Genomic DNA, 16,420 nt, shown 5'->3' with positions numbered 1-16,420 from the left:
TCCTCCTTCTGCGAAATGATTTCTTCGCAGAGGAGGGACGGCCTCCAAAGAGCTCTCGCTCCCCAGCATGGCTTGCACGACGCTGGGGAGCGAGAGGTCGCCACCGATCGCCGCCATCAGGCGTGCGGCGCCGCTGGGCCAGGAGGCGGTACACACTTCGAAGTGTGCTGCGCCGTGTCCTCATCGGCGCCGCACTCGTGGCACGACGCCGTCGCCTCGCCTCTTCCTGCAACCTCTGTGGAGATACCGCCCAAAGCAGCCATGCCCGGACAGTACCTGCACAAGCGGAAGGTAAGGGGACCCGTGTTTCCCTCGACACCAATCCTGGAGCACAGGGCGGATGGCTTCGATCGTGCGGAGCCGTACTCAGCCTCCACTAGCTCATCCGCCCAGCGCTCCAGCACCTCTCCCCTCTGGACCTCTCGGCCGGGCCAGCTCCTCGGGAGCCAGGGATTCGCCACGTTCCCTGCGTTCCACTTTCGCCTTGTAGGCGTCGGCGAGCACGGCCGCTTCAATCTCCAGGGGGGAGATCCGGCCAAAGCTCCAGCCGCTGCCCAGCCCACCGTCCGGTAGGCCCGGCCATCCTTTACCGCCATCACCCTTTGAGGCTTGCGTAGCAACGCTTTGGTGGTGGCGGTAAGGGATTCTGCCCATATTGGTGCCCCATATAGGGCCATACTTCGAATGACCCCTGCAAACAAGCGTCTGCAGGGGCATTCGGTCCGCCTACATTGGGCAGAAGCCGCCCCAAGGCTCCCGCCGCGCCTACGAGTCGGGGAGCCAACCTGCGGAAGTGCTCCCCGAACTCCCATTTCCCGTCGAGGGTAAGGCCCAGATACTTGATGTGGCCTTCACATCGACGGCCTCCCCATTCAGGCGCAGGGTAGACCCTCGTGGCACCCTCCACCTGGGCCTCGGAAGCAGAGAGCTTCCGTTTTCGGGAGGACACCTTGAGACCCAGCGCTTCGATGCGCCGGATCACCAGAGTGGCTCCCACCTCCGCCATCCTCCTCACCTCCTCATACGTGGTGCCTCGGACAGCAACGAGCGTATCGTCTGCGTAACAGACGACCGCCATCCGAGGCAGCACTCTCCCGCGGATGACCCAGTCGTAGCCAACGTTCCAAAGTAGGGCCCTAGCACGGAACCCTGCGGAACGCCGCAGGCTACCGCCCTGGCCATCCGTTCTCCCCTCTTCCAATGTAGAGCACTACCCGGTCCATCAGGTAGTGCTCTACAATCCTCTGGAGGTAGAAGGGCACTCTGTGATAACGGAGCGCCTCCCCTATCACTCCGAAGGGGAGAGACCCGAAAGCGTTGGCAATGTCTAGAGACACCGCCATGGCTCCCTGGCCTCTCCTGGCCGCATCTTCAGTGAACCCCTTCAGAACGGATAGGGCGTCCAGCGTGGATCGCCCAACCCGGAACCCGAACTGGTTCTCCGCAAGATCCGGCCCTTCGCTCGTCAGGTGGCAGACGATCCGGGAAGCAATTATCCTTTCGAGGAGCTTCCCGGATTCGTCCAGCATGACAAGCGGCCGCCACCCGGAAGGGGAGTCCGCCGGTCTGCTCTCCTTCCGCAGGAGGACCAGGCGGCCCTCCTTCCATGCTCGGGGAACCGCCCCGTGGCCAGACATTGGTCCATTAGGCTAACGAGGCGGTCCCCCAGGTGCTTGGTGGCTACTAACACCACCTTTCCCGGCACTCCGTCTGGGCCAGGCGCTTTCCGCATCCCTTTAGCCGACCCGCCGCCCGGATAATTTCCTCGCCCGTTATCGGGGAATATCAGGGGCACCTCGGGCTCGACCGTAGGTGGCGCCATCCGCGGTGGCTCAAAGGGCGGGCTGGGTGGAAAGAGGCCCTCCACCACTGCGGCCAGTAGCCCCGGCTCAAAGTCTTCAGTGGGGGGGACATCTTGAGCTTGGCCCGTACCATTCGATACGGGCGCCCCCACGGATCGTCGTCTAGCGAGGCCAAGAACTCGGTGTGAGCAGAGTCCTTGGCCCGCGCGATGGCCGTCTGGAAGGCGGCTTTCGCTGCCCGGAGTTCAGCAAGCAGCCTCTCCTCCTCACCTGGCACCCGTGGCGCCGTCTTCGGCACCTGGTGAAGGCACGGCGGGCGGCATCACTGGCGGTTCGCAGTTCCGCGAGGTCCTGCGACCACCAGTAGACCCTCGGTCTGTGCGCGGATCGGCGTGCCCTCGGCATGGCTGCGTCGCATATTGCTGTCAGGTCTTCGCGGAACCTGACAGCTCTTCATCGACCCCCAAGGTGTTCAGGGGATCGGCGCTCCATGCCCGAACCATGGCAGCCTCTTCTGCCAACTCAAGGTCGAGGCGGGAGATAGCCCACTTGGGGAAGTCTCCGCCCCGCTCACCCGCCGTCCGGGTCTGAGGCCCAAGGGGCGCCTTGGAGCCCTGAACCGAATGTAGGCGTGGTCGGACAGGGTCTCCACCTCCTCTAGGACGCGCCAATCACCAATACGGGCGCCGATGGCAGGAGTAGCGAACGTTACGTCCACTATCGACCCCCCCTGCCATCGAACGCAGGTATTGGCCGTCCCCTGGTTCTGCAGAACCAAGCCGACCATTGCCGCCCAGTCCCGCAAAAGTGCCCCTCTCTGGTCTGTGATGGGACACCCCCACGCCGCGCACTTGGCGTTGAGGTCCCCCATCAGGACCACCTGAGCCGGTGATGCTCTCTGTACCACGGGCTCCAAGCCCCCCAGGAATTGCTCGAATTCCCTGAGGGGCCTGTTTGGGGAGAAGTAGACACCTATCACCACTACTTCTCCCCATTTCACTGCCACGTAGCCGGCACCCTTCTCCTTGAGGGAGATGCGCTGGGTGCCAGCTGCGGGTACCACGACGGCCACCAAGCCCTCGGTGTCCCCGACCCAGTTTTGCTGAGGAGGGACGTAGTAGGGCTCAGCAACCACTGCCACGTCAATGCGCCACTCCGCAAGGACCTGCATGAACAGGTCCTGTGCGCGCGCGGAGTGATTTGAGTTCGTCTGTAGGAGCTCGTAATGCAGGCGTGCTGGCATCAGGACATCTGCATCACGAGCTCCTCACTGGCCTGTCGGCTCTGAATTGGGATGGCCCTGGCCGCTGGGGTCCTCCCTCTTACCGTCGGGGGGATGCAGTTTGATCCCCCCATTCTGTGCTTATGCGGGCGGCCAGCTTGGGCACACACCGCGCATTTGGTCACCGCCTCACAAGTGGCCGCCAGGTGACCCTCAATACCGCACCGGAAGCATTTTAAGCCGTGCTCCGCTTCCGATGGGCAGAGAGCCCTGGTGTGGCCCAGCGCCATGCATTTGTAGCAGCGCATGGGCAGGGCCTCCACCGGCTTTACGGCGGCCACCACCCACCCAACTGGGACTTTTCCCGCAGTAGCGATGGCCTTCGCAGCCACCGCCGGGCACCTTACGAGGGCCGAGCCCTGCCCCATGCACTTGACCTGATGCCTCCGATCTTTATTTTGTCAGAGGCACAGCCACCCACTTTGGCCAAGGCGACGGCCAGCTCCTCGCGGCCAACCGTCTCGTCAAGGCCCGTGACCTTGAGGTCCACGAGCTTTGTTGGCCGCGTGACCTCCGCCTGGTCCCCGATGACCACCTTCAGCCTCTCGGCCAAGAGATCGGCAGTGGCCTCGGGGTGCTCGCCGCCCACCTCCAACATTCTGGAGCCGGTCATCGTCGCCCTTATTTTAACCGACTCAAGGCCGAGTTCAGCAAGACTGATGGAGGCCTTAGCTTTCGCTAGGACCTCCAGCATATTGGTGGCCCCCTCTTTCAGAGATAGCACTATCGCTGCGTAGCGGGGGGCCACAATCCTGACCGACTTGGCCTTGGTTCTGGTGGGCTTTGACCTTCGGCTAAGTTGTGCCTTTGGCGGCGCGGCTTTGGGCGGAGGTTGGGTTGAGGCGGTGTTTTTCTTCCGCCTCTTTCGCCCAAGGACCTGGGTCCACGGCGTAGCATCCTCAGTCTGAGGGACCGCCTGCTCTCGCCGGCTAGGACCCGCTACTGTCTGACCCTGGGGCTGGGCAGTTGGCCCTTTTTTGTTTCCCGTCATTGTTGACCCCTTAGCTCCCTTTTGCTTTTGGGCTGGGAGGTGGGACCGTCGGTGCCTTTCTTGGCTGCTGCCCCACAGAAGCCCCCGCTGTGGCCTCCTTTGGCTGCGGTTGTAGCTCGCGCATAGCGCCAGCAGCCAAATTCGGCTGGGCCCTCGGGCGGGCAGGCGGCTCCTGGCGCCTGTCAGCCGCAAGGGGAGGCCTCAAGACCGGTTCCGGAGGTAGTCGCGCCTCTAACTCCCCTAAGCGGGTGTTTATCATCCCGCCCAAGGATACTTGGAGGTCACGTCTCAGCTCTTCCATGACCTCTCTGAAGTCAGCAGTTTCCCGCGCTCCGGCAGTTGGGGCAGGCGTCTTCCGCGATTCCTCGAAGGCCCTTTTAAAGGCCCTTAGCTCCGCGCGAACAATGTCCAGCTCTCTAGCGAGTCGGTCATTGTCCGCGCGGAGACGGCGGTGCTCTTCTCTGGGAGTAATCGTCCGCAGAGCCTCAACTGCGTCAATCACCCCTTTGGAGGCGTCGTTTATCGTGCCCCAGATGGTGCCTTTAATGTGGCCACTTCGCTTTACGGCGTCCTGAATTTTGGCGACATTCAGGAGCGCCGCGGCCACTAGAGTCTCCCTGGTTTCTGCCGGTGGTATCAGGGTTCTTTCGCTCCATCCCATCTGGGTCCCGCATCGTCAGTGCGAGTTTAAGGAGCGACTGTGCGTCGCCCGGCGTCTGATGGTACCGCCCCTGCGTGCGGAGCCGACCTTAGGCGCCACGGGTCCCTCAGTTATTGGCCCAGGAGGTCTCTTCCTCGTGGGGCCCATCAATGTTGTGCCCCCCAGGAAGACCTCGGGCAGGTCCTCATCCAGTTCCATCCGACCAGACGAACCCTCTTCGGAGTCGGACGCATCTGTCATCACTACAGGATGCATCGCTTCTACTCTTTTTTTCGTCATTGAGGCCGGGAACTGCAGGCGGAGGCTGGCCGCGTCTGTGGCACGTTCCTCCCCCAAAAAGTCGCCTCTGGGGCAAGCTCGCCGATCGCACTCTGATGCTGCCAGAGAGCCACCCTCCAAAGACAGCTCGCTCTGGGGCTGATCCTCCCGCTCTCAGAGGAGTTTTTGCTTAGAGCGGCAGTTTCCGGAGTGCCGGCTTCTTCCGGCCTCCCCTCCCGCTCGCTCTCTTCACATTCCACTGCTGATTTGCGCGTGAAGCGCCCATGGCTGTCCCGCACCGTATGGCGCGCAACAGCCCCCTTTCCTCGTTTATCCTTTTGTAAAGCCTGGTCGTCGTTTTGTTGCGGGTTCGTTCCTTTATTCTCGCTTTGTGTCATCGGGTGGGAGTCTGAGCTCCCAGGCGCAGGGCTATCGCCCTTCAAATCCAATTTGCCCCCCCCAGAATACGATGGGGCTGACCGCGCGGTGACGGTGAGGGATTCTCCCGTTAGGGTACCCTCCTGGGGTAGTGATTCTTTGATTGGACTTTGCATCATAACTTTCTTCGTCCTTGTTTAGGGAGGTATGGTCCTCCTGCTCAATTGGGGAGTAGAGCTCCTCTCCGCTGTTAAGGGATGAGTTCCCCCGCAGGTGATGCGCTGCTGCCCGCACATCGTCGGCCTTCCGGGACGCTCTCTGATGAGAGCATGACCAGAAGCCGACCCCCGTCGCTGCATCCCCGTAGTCCCCTGCTGCAGAGGAGACGAGGAGCAGTTTGTGGCGCACCCTTTCACTAGGGCGCGCCTGCCCCGCCAGGCCCATAGTGGGCGCAACCGGGGCTGTGCCGCTCTTGGTCGCCCCCTCCCTTCGAGCTTAATGCCCGAAGTTCGAGGGCTCAAGCCCCCCCACCACGACAAGGTGGCGACACCCGGGGGAACCTAACCTAACCTAACCTAACCTAACCTAACCAAACCTAACCTTTTTTTTTTTTTTTTTTTTTTTTTTTTTTTTTTTTTTTAACGTGCTGAAAATGCGCCTTATGCATGTCCCCCGCTCGAGGCAGCGGGTGGGTCTGTCGGGCTCTCCCCCACGAGGGGCATACCGACTAAAAAAAAACAACACGACCTTACCCTCTCGGCCTTATGCGGACGCCACGGGATCGCGAACATTTCACCGCGACGCCGCAGGCCAGCCCGGGATGGGCCCTCTCTGCGCCCCAGATGGTGTTGGGGCGCTGCGCCCCTAGGATTTTAGGGGCGCTCGTCCAGGACGGCACGTGCAATGCGGGTCCGGGATTCCTCGCCCTCGCCCGCTGTGCCGCCCAAGGGCTCCCCCTCACCTTTCCCTGTCTAATGAGAACAGGTACTCAGCTCAGGTTCGCCCCCATCGGTGAACACAGCCCTGAAAAGGGCTACGCCACCCCGGCTTCATTGGGCTTGCGCCCTCCGCCCAATAGGGCTCCTCCTCACCTTTCCCTGTCTAATGAGGACAGGTACTCAGCTTGGGCTCGCCCCCCTCAAAAAGGCATCGGCCCGAAGGCCAGACGCCGCCCTCTTAGGCCCAAAGGCCCGTTGGCTGGCAAGGTTCACCCGGCGGCTCCCCTCACCAGACCAAACAACCCCCCCCACCCCAGTCACGTCAAAAGTCAGTCACGTCCAGCGACCACAGCCCTTAAAAGGGCTGCGCCGCCCCGGCATCATTGGGCTTGCGCCCTCCGCCCGATGAGGCTCACCCTTACTTAACCATCATTTAAAGACAGGCAAAAGCAAGGGCTTGCCTCCTCTGTAAGGCGTCGGCCGAAGGCCGGACGCCGCCCTCTTGTGGGCCCGAAGGCCCGTTGTTTGGCAAGGTTTGCCCGGTGGCCCTCTGCCTTTGGGCTCCCCCACCCGACCAACACCCCCCTACCCCAGTCACGTCGAAAAAGTCAGTCGTCACGTCCGGCGACCACAGCCCTTAAAAGGGCTGCGCCGCCCCGGCATCACTGGGCTAACGCCCTCCGCCCGATGGGCTCACCCTCGCTTTTCCCTGACCCTAAGACAGGTACTTCGCTTAGGCTCACCTCCGTCCAAAAGCGTCGGCCCGAAGGCCGGACGCCGCCCTCTTTGGGCCCGAAGGCCCGTTGGTTGGCAAGGTTTGCCCGGTGCCCTCTGCCTTTGGGCTCCCTCGCCAACCAACACCCCCACCCCAGTCACGTCGAAGAAAGTCAGTCGTCACGTCCGGCGACCACAGCCCTTAAAGGGCTGCACCGCCCCGGCATCACTGGGCTAACGCCCTCCGCCCGATGGGCTCACTCTACTTTTCCCTGACCCTAAGGACAGGTACTTCGCTCAGGCTCACCTCCGTCAAAAGCGTCGGCCCGAAGGCCGGACGCCGCCCTCTTGTGGCCCGAAGGCCCGTTGGTTGGCAAGGTTTGCCCGGTGGCCCTCTGCCTTGGCTCCCCTCGCCAAACCAACACCCCCCCACCCCAGTCACGTCGAAAGAAGTCAGTCGTCACGTCCGGCGACCACAGCCCTTAAAAGGGCTGCACCGCCCCGGCATCACTGGGCTAACGCCCTCCGCCCAATGGGCTCACCTCGCTTTTCCCTGACCCTAAAGGACAGGTACTTCGCTCAGGCTCACCTCCGTCCAAAGGCGTCGGCCCGAAGGCCGGACGCCGCCCTCTTGTGGGCCCGCAGGCCCGTTTGCTGGCAGGGTTCACCCGGTGGCCCTCTGCCTTGGGCTCCCCCCGCCAAGCCAACACCCCTCCCCCCCGGTCGGATATGGCCGCCGGCTAGCAAATCCACCTAATGAATTTACTAGCCGTCGTTGCCAGGATGCACCAGGCCCAGACGCTACACTTTCCTACCCCATGAGGCCAATGCTCGGATAGTAGGAAGTTGTAACGCCCGAGCACGCGAGGAGGAATCCGACATTGCACCCCAACCTAACCTAACCTAAACCTAACCTCTGGGTCCGTGACCTCAGCAAGTTTTTTTGCCAATGCATCGGCCTTATCGCCACTTGTTGTGCCGGGTACTTCCATGATGTATGCCCCGGTTTGGGCCTTTTTCAGACGGAGGCCAGAGATGCCCAGATCCTCCAATCTTACCTTCCTTTTGGCATCCGCAAGAACTGAACCAAAGTCTGCTCCACTTTCCGTCGCCTTTGGCTCCAGCAGCGTCAACACGACTGCTGCTGAGCGAGGCGGACGGAGCTTGTTGGTTCCTTTCTTGCGTTTGCCTTTCGGAGCGTCAGCCTCCGCCTTTTCCACCTTTTTCGCCTTCTTTTTCTTCCGCCTCCCTTTCCTTTCCACCCTCGTCCACTTGTCAGGCTTTTCAGGTGGTGGGGGTGGTGGTGGCGGCGGAAGCGGCGGGGGCAGTGGGGGCGGTCCTTTACTATTCTCGGCCTTTTTACCCTTTTTTGTCCTTCCATTTTTCCGTCTCGGACCAGCCGAAGCATGGCCAGAAGCCGCATCCTCCGCAGCTTGTTGGACGGTCTTTTCCGGAAGGAGCCGGTCTTGGATGCCCGCCAGGTGGGCGTCCAGGTACGGACAGACTTGGGCCATGACGGCTTGACAGAGCTTGTCTATGTCGATTGCTGGTGGAGTGGTCGCACCACGACTTTCCTCTCTTCCTGTTCTTGTCGGGGAGGGCTGCGCAGGGGGCACCTCCTCCCCATCATGTCCGGCACGAGGGGGTTGCGGACTGCCCTGCTTCCGCATCCCCTCTAGGTCCCTTTTAAGATCGGCCAGCTCCTTACGGAGACTGGCCATCTCGGCTTGCAGCCGATTGTTGTCGGCTTGAAGCCGAGCCGTCTCGTCAGTGGCTGTGCGCTTGCTGAGCTCCGAGAAGGCATCAGCAATTGCAGCAGCCGCATCTTTGAGGCATTTTATGTAACCTCCTGACAGGTTCTTCGAGGTAACCGCGACCTTGTTAATGATGGCCACGCTGTCGGTTACCTGCTGGCCAAGGTCTTTATTAGCCGAGGTGCCCTCTTGGTCATTCCTCCCCGCAGCAGTGCTTCTCTGGTACCCCTGCCTGGTCGAGATTTGCATATCCTGCACCTCTAACTCCGCCTTTAGCCGAAGCTCTTCTCGCAGGGCACGGTTGTAGGCCTCCTTCGCTTTAGCAAGACCAGCGTACTTGCCTGTAGTGGGCGGGCGACCTCTGCCTCTCGTCTGTGGTTTTTGCCCCTCAGCTGAGAGACCTGTCGACTCTTCATCGCTTGAGCTGAGCACGGATGAAGCAGGGCGGAATCTTTTCCGCTTCTGCTTCACCCGCTCAGCTCCCTCCGGAATATTTTCTAGCTTGCTCTTACCAGAGGACTCACGACCTCCGGTCCCCTGGGAAGCAAAGCTGACGTCCGAGCTTGTATTTGCCCTCAGTTCGGGCTCTTGGTTTGAGGTGTTCGGCGATATCTGCCTTGTGAGGCGCACGTGGCAGTCGCGCATTGAAACATTCCTTCGTTCGGCGATCTGTATCGCCGGCGAACTTAAATCTAAACGTGGGCTTTGAGGGCCCACGAAGTGACATTTGCCCCCCCCAGAATACGATGGGGCTGACCGCGGGATGTTAGCGGTGAGGGATTCTCCCCGAAGGGTACCCTCCTGGGGTAATAACTCTTTATTGTCACCCATTTCCTTACATTAAGGGGTAAGGCCCCTGCCCCTTTTAAAGAGGGAGCCGCTCTCCTCTGATTTAAGGGATGAGTTCCCCTGTGTTGCAGTTACGCCAACCCGTTCACCACTGGCGTGGTACTTCCGGCAAGCCGCTGATCCAGGCCGGACCCGTTCGATCCACAGGACCTACTTGTCTCCGGCCTGGTACTGGATACGCTGCAACCCGTATCCAGAACCGCAGTAAGGAGCGGTTATCCCCGGTTTTTATAGAGGTTTTCCTTCCTCGCGGTCCTCCCTTTGCAGGCGACGACCCTCACTCCCGGCACCTACGGGCCGGGTTGCGAGTTTCCACAGCAGCTCTAAGAAGAGCCCTGCAGTAGGGCCGCCCTTGCGGACGGCGCTCCTCCAAGTCACGTCCGCGTCCCAGTCTACTCTGCTAATCAGAGAGGTACCGGGAGCGGACCCACCGCCTCTGCATCCCCGTTGTCCCCTGCTACAGGAGAGACAGGGAGCAGGAAAGTGGCGCACCCTTTCACTAGGGCGCGCCTGCCCCGCCTGGCCCAAAATGGGCTCCGCCGAGGCTGTGCCGCTCTTGGTCACCCTTTCCCTTCGAGCTATGATAAGCCAAAGATCAAGGGCTCAAGCCCCCCCACCACGACAAGGTAGCGACACTCGGGGGGGAACCTAACCTAACCTAACCTAACCTTTTTTTTTTTTTTTTTTTTTTTTTTTAACGTGCTGAAAATGCGCCTTATGCATGTCCCCCGCTCGAGGCAGCGGGTGGGGTCTGTCGGGCTCTCCCCCAAGAGGGGGCATACCGACTAAAAACAACACGACCTTACCCTCTCGGCCCTTGTGCGGACGCCACGGGATCGCGAACATTTCACCGCGACGCCGCAGGCCAGCCCGGGATGGGCTCCCTCTCTGCGCCCCAAGATGGTGTTGGGGCGCTGCGCCCCTAGGATTTTAGGGGCGCTCGTCCAGGACGGCACGTGCAATGCGGGTCCGGGATTCCTCGCCCTCGCCCGCTGTGCCGCCCAAGGGCTCCCCCTCACCTTTCCCTGTCTAATGAGAACAGGTACTCAGCTCAGGTTCGCCCCCATCGGTGACCACAGCCCTGAAAAGGGCTGCGCCACCCCGGCATCATTGGGCTTGCGCCCTCCGCCCAATAGGGCTCACCCTCACCTTTCCCTGTCTAATGAGGACAGGTACTCAGCTTGGGCTCGCCCCCCTCAAAAAGGCATCGGCCCGAAGGCCAGACGCCGCCCTCTTAGGGCCCAAAGGCCCGTTGGATGGCAAGGTTCGCCCGGCAGCTCCCCTCACCAGACCAACACCCCCCACCCCAGTCACGACAAAACTCAGTCACGTCCAGCGACCACAGCCCTTAAAAGGGCTGCGCCGCCCCGGCATCATTGGGCTTGCGCCCTCCGCCCGATGAGGCTCACCCTTACTTAATACCCATCATTTAAGACAGGCAAAAGCAAGGGCTTGCCTCCGTCTGTAAGGCGTCGGCCCGAAGGCCGGACGCCGCCCTCTTGTGGGCCCGAAGGCCCGTTGGTTGGCAAGGTTTGCCCGGTGGCCCTCTGCCTTTGGGCTCCCCTCACCAGACCAACACCCCCCCTACCCCAGTCACGTCGAAAAAGTCAGTCGTCACGTCCGGCGACCACAGCCCTTAAAAGGGCTGCGCCGCCCCGGCATCACTGGGCTAACGCCCTCCGCCCGATGGGCTCACCCTCGCTTTTCAGTGTGTTCAGAAAAATGAATCCCAAAAAGGCTCCGATGGGTTTACGTCCGATATATGATACCAGGCCCACAGGAGCAGTCCCCTCATTTTGAAATTCTACAACCACTGTTTAAAAGGGGGACATTTCCCCAGATTGTGGAAAGAGGCTCTGATAAAGATCATTCCCAAGCCAGGAAAGGAAGATTACACTGTCCCTAAGGCGCATAGACCTATAGGCTGTCAAGGGCAGACCTCTTGAGGGGAGGTTTGACCTTAAGGGAGGCCTAGTAAGTTATTCTTTGAGTAAAACAATAAGACGTTTTAAATAACAATTTTTTAATTAAAAATTAACACAAAAAATAACAGGCCTAGTTTGACAAAATTAAAGTAAAAGTATTATGAGAATCTCAGGTAGTGAGTTCAAGAGATTTTATTGAGAGGTGGTTCTGATTATTCGGTCTCACTGGCCTACACTTCCCTGGAGTCGGAGAGAAGAACCCGGAGCGAAGAGGCTGGCCACAGCAGGGGGGCCTGGTCCAGCTGAGTGGTCGTCGGTGCCGAGGTCAAAAGGGGCCTTAGGGCGGCAGGACGAGCAGCCTGGACAAGTGTTCCACGCAGGAGCGATCAGGGTCTTGGACGAGCCAGGAAGGATGTGCAGTACTCCGGAAGTTAAGGCCGTCAGGGCTTAGTGTCAGGTTAGGGCGTAAAGGAGCCGCCTGAGCCGTGAGAGCTGTAGCCGAACGGAGCTTTGAAAGTTATAGCCGTGCAGAGCGGAGAAAGCTGTAGCCGTACGGAGCTTGTAAGCCGTACGAAGGTTTGTAAGCCGTACAAAGGTGTAAGCCGTACGAAGGTTTGTGAGCCGTACAAAGGTTTGGAAGTTGAAGCCGTACGGAGGTGCCCTGTAAATTAGGTGGTGTCAGTTGTGGTCCAGTGCTAGATTGTTTGCCAGTCACTCCTCTGCAGCGATGCCCCAACTCTTAGGGTGTGCTGAATTGCAGTGAGTGGCAAGGACAATCATACGGAGTTACAGGCAGGCAAAGGAAAGTGATTCTAGTTTTATATAATTATTTAAAAAAAACAAAAGGTAAAAATAAATAGCCTAAGTGACCGTTAAAATTTGAAATACAACAGTTCACTAAATAACCGTTAGAGATTACATTTGAAATTAAACGTCACTTAGCTGAGTTTGAATTTATTTTAACACCGGTAAGCATCCGTTGCATAAAAGTAATAAGCATTAACATAGGTTCTGAGTTTATAACAACGGATGAGAGAAATTAACAAGTGTTAAAATATTAAGTATAAGAAATGTTTGAAATAAAAGATTCCCTGGCCAGGGGAAGCCTTCAGTTCAATTACACAAAGTTAAATTATAAAGAAAATAATTATAATAAAATACACAGAAAAAAACAAAAGTTAAAATATCGGAGAACTTACCAAGTCTGGGCGTATGGAGCTTTCGAGAGAGCTGTTTAGTGTAGTGTAAGCTGTTGAATGTGTGTTTTACAGCTGTGCTTCAGCTTTTAAGGGCGAGAATATTACAGTTAGAATTCCCCCGGTCACAGCTGATCGACAGCACCCCCCTTGGCCGACAGAAACGGTCAAGGGTGAGTTGGTTATAGATATATTTAGTCGTACAAACTCGTGTAGTAAATGAATGTAATAAAATGCCTACTTTTATAAAATAAATAAGTAAATAATAAATAAATATTAAATACATATTATTACGTAAATAAATGAGTCAAGAGAAAACTACGGTGGCGACCTCTAGAGTTCGTCCGTCATTCTGCTCAGAGATCCCTTATTGAGGAAAGCGCCATCTAGCTTGCACTGAGCTAACTAAGATGTCAGCGATCGCCTATGTGCATCGTGACAAGGCCTTTTATCAGTAATGGGGAAGGTGTATGAAAAACTCATAATTACAAGATTGACATGGCAACTGGGTGGAGAAAATGGTCTGAGCCCCAGGCAGTATGGTTTCCTCCCACAGAGGAGCACGGAGGACGCCTTATACGATACAGTGACCATAATAAAGCAGGGAGTCACTAACAAGAAAATGGTGGCTGTAGTGTCCTTGGACATTGAAGGGGCGTTCGACAATGCGTGGTGGCCGGCTATCATAGTCGAGCTGCGGGGCAGACAGGTTGATAGTTGGATAGAGAGGGCTATGCATGACTACTTGAGAGATCGGAAGCTTAATTTTGTTCCGCATCTGGAAAGCATTGGGGCGAAGACAGCTTCCCTTTTTAAGATGGTGGCAAGGGCGGCGAGGGCGCAGTGGGGTTTGAACTCCGCCATAGTCAAGACTATATACCAGGCGGTAGTCGAACCAACCGTGCTCTATGCGGCAGGAGCGTGGGGGCATGTGGTGGAGAGGGCCTATGCAATAAAAAGACTTGACAGGATCACGCGTCAGTTCGCTATTAAGATTGCAAAGGCCCACTCCACGGCGTCCCTCACTTCTTGTGTTCTGTTAGCGGGAATATTGCCACTGGATATTCGAATTAAGGAGCAGTTAGCTATATACACCATAAAAAGGGGCAAAGAGTTAGGGGTTCTGCCGGGGCGTCGCCTACAGAGACCGCTGCATCCGTCCCAATTGCCTCATCCGGCGGATAGGCGAGAGGTAAGCGTTGGGAGGATAAATAGCCAGGAAGAAGCCGACGCGGAGCAGAGGAAGACCGTGGTTATTTATACGGACGGCAGTAAGTTGGAGGGAAAGGTTGGCGCGGCTCTCACGGTCTGGAAGAATGGAAGGGAGGTGGCATCCACAAACTTCCGTTTGGAGCGCTACTGCTCCGTCTTCCAGGCTGAGATGATAGCCATAGCGCGAGCAACAGAGGCCGCCCTAAAGAGAAGAGAGGCTGTAAGCATCATGAGCGATTCCAGATCGTCTCTGGAGGCGATTGCGGACCCTAGTGGCCTCAATCCTATAGCAGCCGTAATAAGAGACAATCTGGTAAAAGCGGAAAATGCTGGCTGCCCCATACGACTGTTATGGGTTAAGGCCCATGTAGGTATCGATGGCAATGAGAGGGCCGACGAGCTGGCTAAGAACGCAGCGCTCAGGAATAAGACGGCGCCGGCTTATGACAGGTTTCCTCTGTCGTTCGCTAAAGCGAGCGTCAGGAAGGAAAGTTTGGAGGAGTGGCAGCTCCGATTCGATCGGTCGGCGACAGGGTCGGTGACCAAAGGATTCTTTGGGGATGTCGTCAGGGCATACAAGGTCCTTCGGGGGTGTGGGCTGGCGACCAACCACAGGGCCCAGCTGTTTACTGGCCACGGTGGTTTCCGATCCTACCTGCATAGATTTGGGTTAGCAGGTAGCCCATTTTGTGCTTGCGACGACGAGACGGAGGAAACGGTCTTGCATATTATCTGTGACTGTCCCAGGTACTCGGTAGACAGGTACGAATGTGAGTGCAGAATGCGTCTTGCGATAACGCAAGGTAATATGAGAGATTTAATGGATAACGACCGAACCCGGCCAATCTTCTTGGAGTATTGCTTGAAAATTACGCTTAGGGCGGCTAGGGCGAATGGTTCCACCATATAGTATTCCGCGTCTTGATTCTTTGGGGTGCTGTAGGTATGATGAAAATACCCACATAACAGCTTATATCGGTTTGGGGCACCTCTTTAGGCGTGGCAATAGTCTGCCTGCATAGCGGTTGCTGGTCTAAGACTGGTTAGATGACACAAAAGTTTTGCTAGTTGCCTGGCTAATCTTTGCGACTGGCTGTCATTGTTGTCATTTGCATTGGTGCGAGGGGTTGGCCTGGGTCCATTGGCTACTGGTTGTCGCCGGCTGCTTGCTGCTTGTAATTTGTTTGGGGTCCTCCTGCCTGCCTTGGGGCGCCTTACTGCATCGTTGGTCTCGCCATTGGGGCGGTCGTGGTCGGCAGTTGGGAGTCAGTGCTGGGAGAGCTAGGACGCGTGAGGATTGTATATTGAAAATCTGTTCGCCATTGTTCGCCACTTGTAGCCACGTCTCGCCACTGGCTGTTGGTGCTCGCCGCTGCTCGCCGGTTGTAGCCACGGTTCGCCACTGGCTGTTGGTGTTCGCCGCTGCTCGCCACTTGTAGCCACATCTCGCCACTGGCTGTTGGTGCTCGCCGCTGCTCGCCGGTTGTAGCCACGGTTCGCCACTGGCTGTTGGTGTACGCCGCTGCTCGCCACTTGTAGCCACATCTCGCCACTGGCTGTTGGTGCTCGCCGCTGCTCGCCGGTTGTAGCCACGGTTCGCCACTGGCTGTTGGTGTTCGCCGCTGCTCGCCACTTGTAGCCACATCTCGCCACTGGCTGTTGGTGCTCGCCGCTGCTCGCCGGTTGTAGCCACGGTTCGCCACTGGCTGTTGGTGTACGCCGCTGCTCGCCACTTGTAGCCACATCTCGCCACTGGCTGTTGGTGCTCGCCGCTGCTCGCCGGTTGTAGCCACGGTTCGCCACTGGCTGTTGGTGTTCGCCGCTGCTCGCCACTTGTAGCCACATCTCGCCACTGGCTGTTGGTGCTCGCCGCTGCTCGCCGGTTGTAGCCACGGTTCGCCACTGGCTGTTGGTGTACGCCGCTGCTCGCCACTTGTAGCCACATCTCGCCACTGGCTGTTGGTGCTCGCCGCTGCTCGCCGGTTGTAGCCACGGTTCGCCACTGGCTGTTGGTGTTCGCCGCTGCTCGCCACTTGTAGCCACATCTCGCCACTGGCTGTTGGCGCTCGCCGCGCCTCGCTGCTACTGCTGTGGCTCGCAGCATTGCGCCTCGATTGGATACAGGAACGAAGATGGACGCGATGGAGATCCCTGCCATAGAATGCGGGAGTGAGTACTGCAAAAGAACAAAGGCTAGGCTTGAGTGGTGCGAGGAGGCGCTCAGAGCCATGGTGAGAGTGACGCGGAGCCAGCAGGCGGCAATTGATAAGTTGGTGGAGGGAGAAAAAACGGCTTGTGTTGTTCCCTTGCGAGGAGTCGGTGAGTCTGCGGGGGCGGTGGGGGGGGAGAGGGGGAGAGGAATTTGCCGGGGGCCGGGTCGGGGAGAGAGGATGATTCGGTGGGGGATAGAGATATTGTGGAGCAGGTGGAGGAAATTATTGTGCATCTTTCCCCGTTCTC

At 58.3% G+C, this 16,420-nt stretch overlaps 2 protein-coding genes across 2 annotated transcripts; one reads left to right on the top strand and one right to left on the bottom strand.

Annotated features, from left to right (window-relative positions):
- Positions 1-2,274: 2,274 nt before the first annotated feature.
- On the bottom strand, positions 2,275-3,045 carry LOC141441165 (uncharacterized). The gene has a single exon (XM_074105842.1). It carries the CDS (start codon positions 3,043-3,045, stop codon positions 2,275-2,277), a length of 771 nt encoding a protein of 256 aa, XP_073961943.1.
- Positions 3,046-13,205: 10,160 nt separating this feature from the next.
- LOC141441164 (uncharacterized) lies at positions 13,206-14,870 on the top strand. Its single transcript, XM_074105841.1, has one exon. The coding sequence runs from the start codon at positions 13,206-13,208 to the stop codon at positions 14,868-14,870; it is 1,665 nt and encodes a 554-aa protein (XP_073961942.1).
- The last annotated feature ends 1,550 nt before the right edge of the window (positions 14,871-16,420 follow it).

The sequence above is a fragment of the Choristoneura fumiferana genome, chromosome 23, assembly GCF_025370935.1.
Source record: "Choristoneura fumiferana chromosome 23, NRCan_CFum_1, whole genome shotgun sequence".
Taxonomy (NCBI): domain Eukaryota; kingdom Metazoa; phylum Arthropoda; class Insecta; order Lepidoptera; family Tortricidae; genus Choristoneura; species Choristoneura fumiferana.
Note: the sequence above shows the minus strand (reverse complement) of the source record. Positions and strands in the feature narration are given on the sequence as shown.

What these genes read in the sequence shown, in the direction of transcription:
- LOC141441164 (XM_074105841.1), top strand. Translation starts at nt 13,206, where the DNA reads ATGGGGAAGGTGTATGAAAAACTCATAATTACAAGATTGACATGGCAA.
- LOC141441165 (XM_074105842.1), bottom strand. Translation starts at nt 3,045, where the DNA reads ATGCCAGCACGCCTGCATTACGAGCTCCTACAGACGAACTCAAATCAC.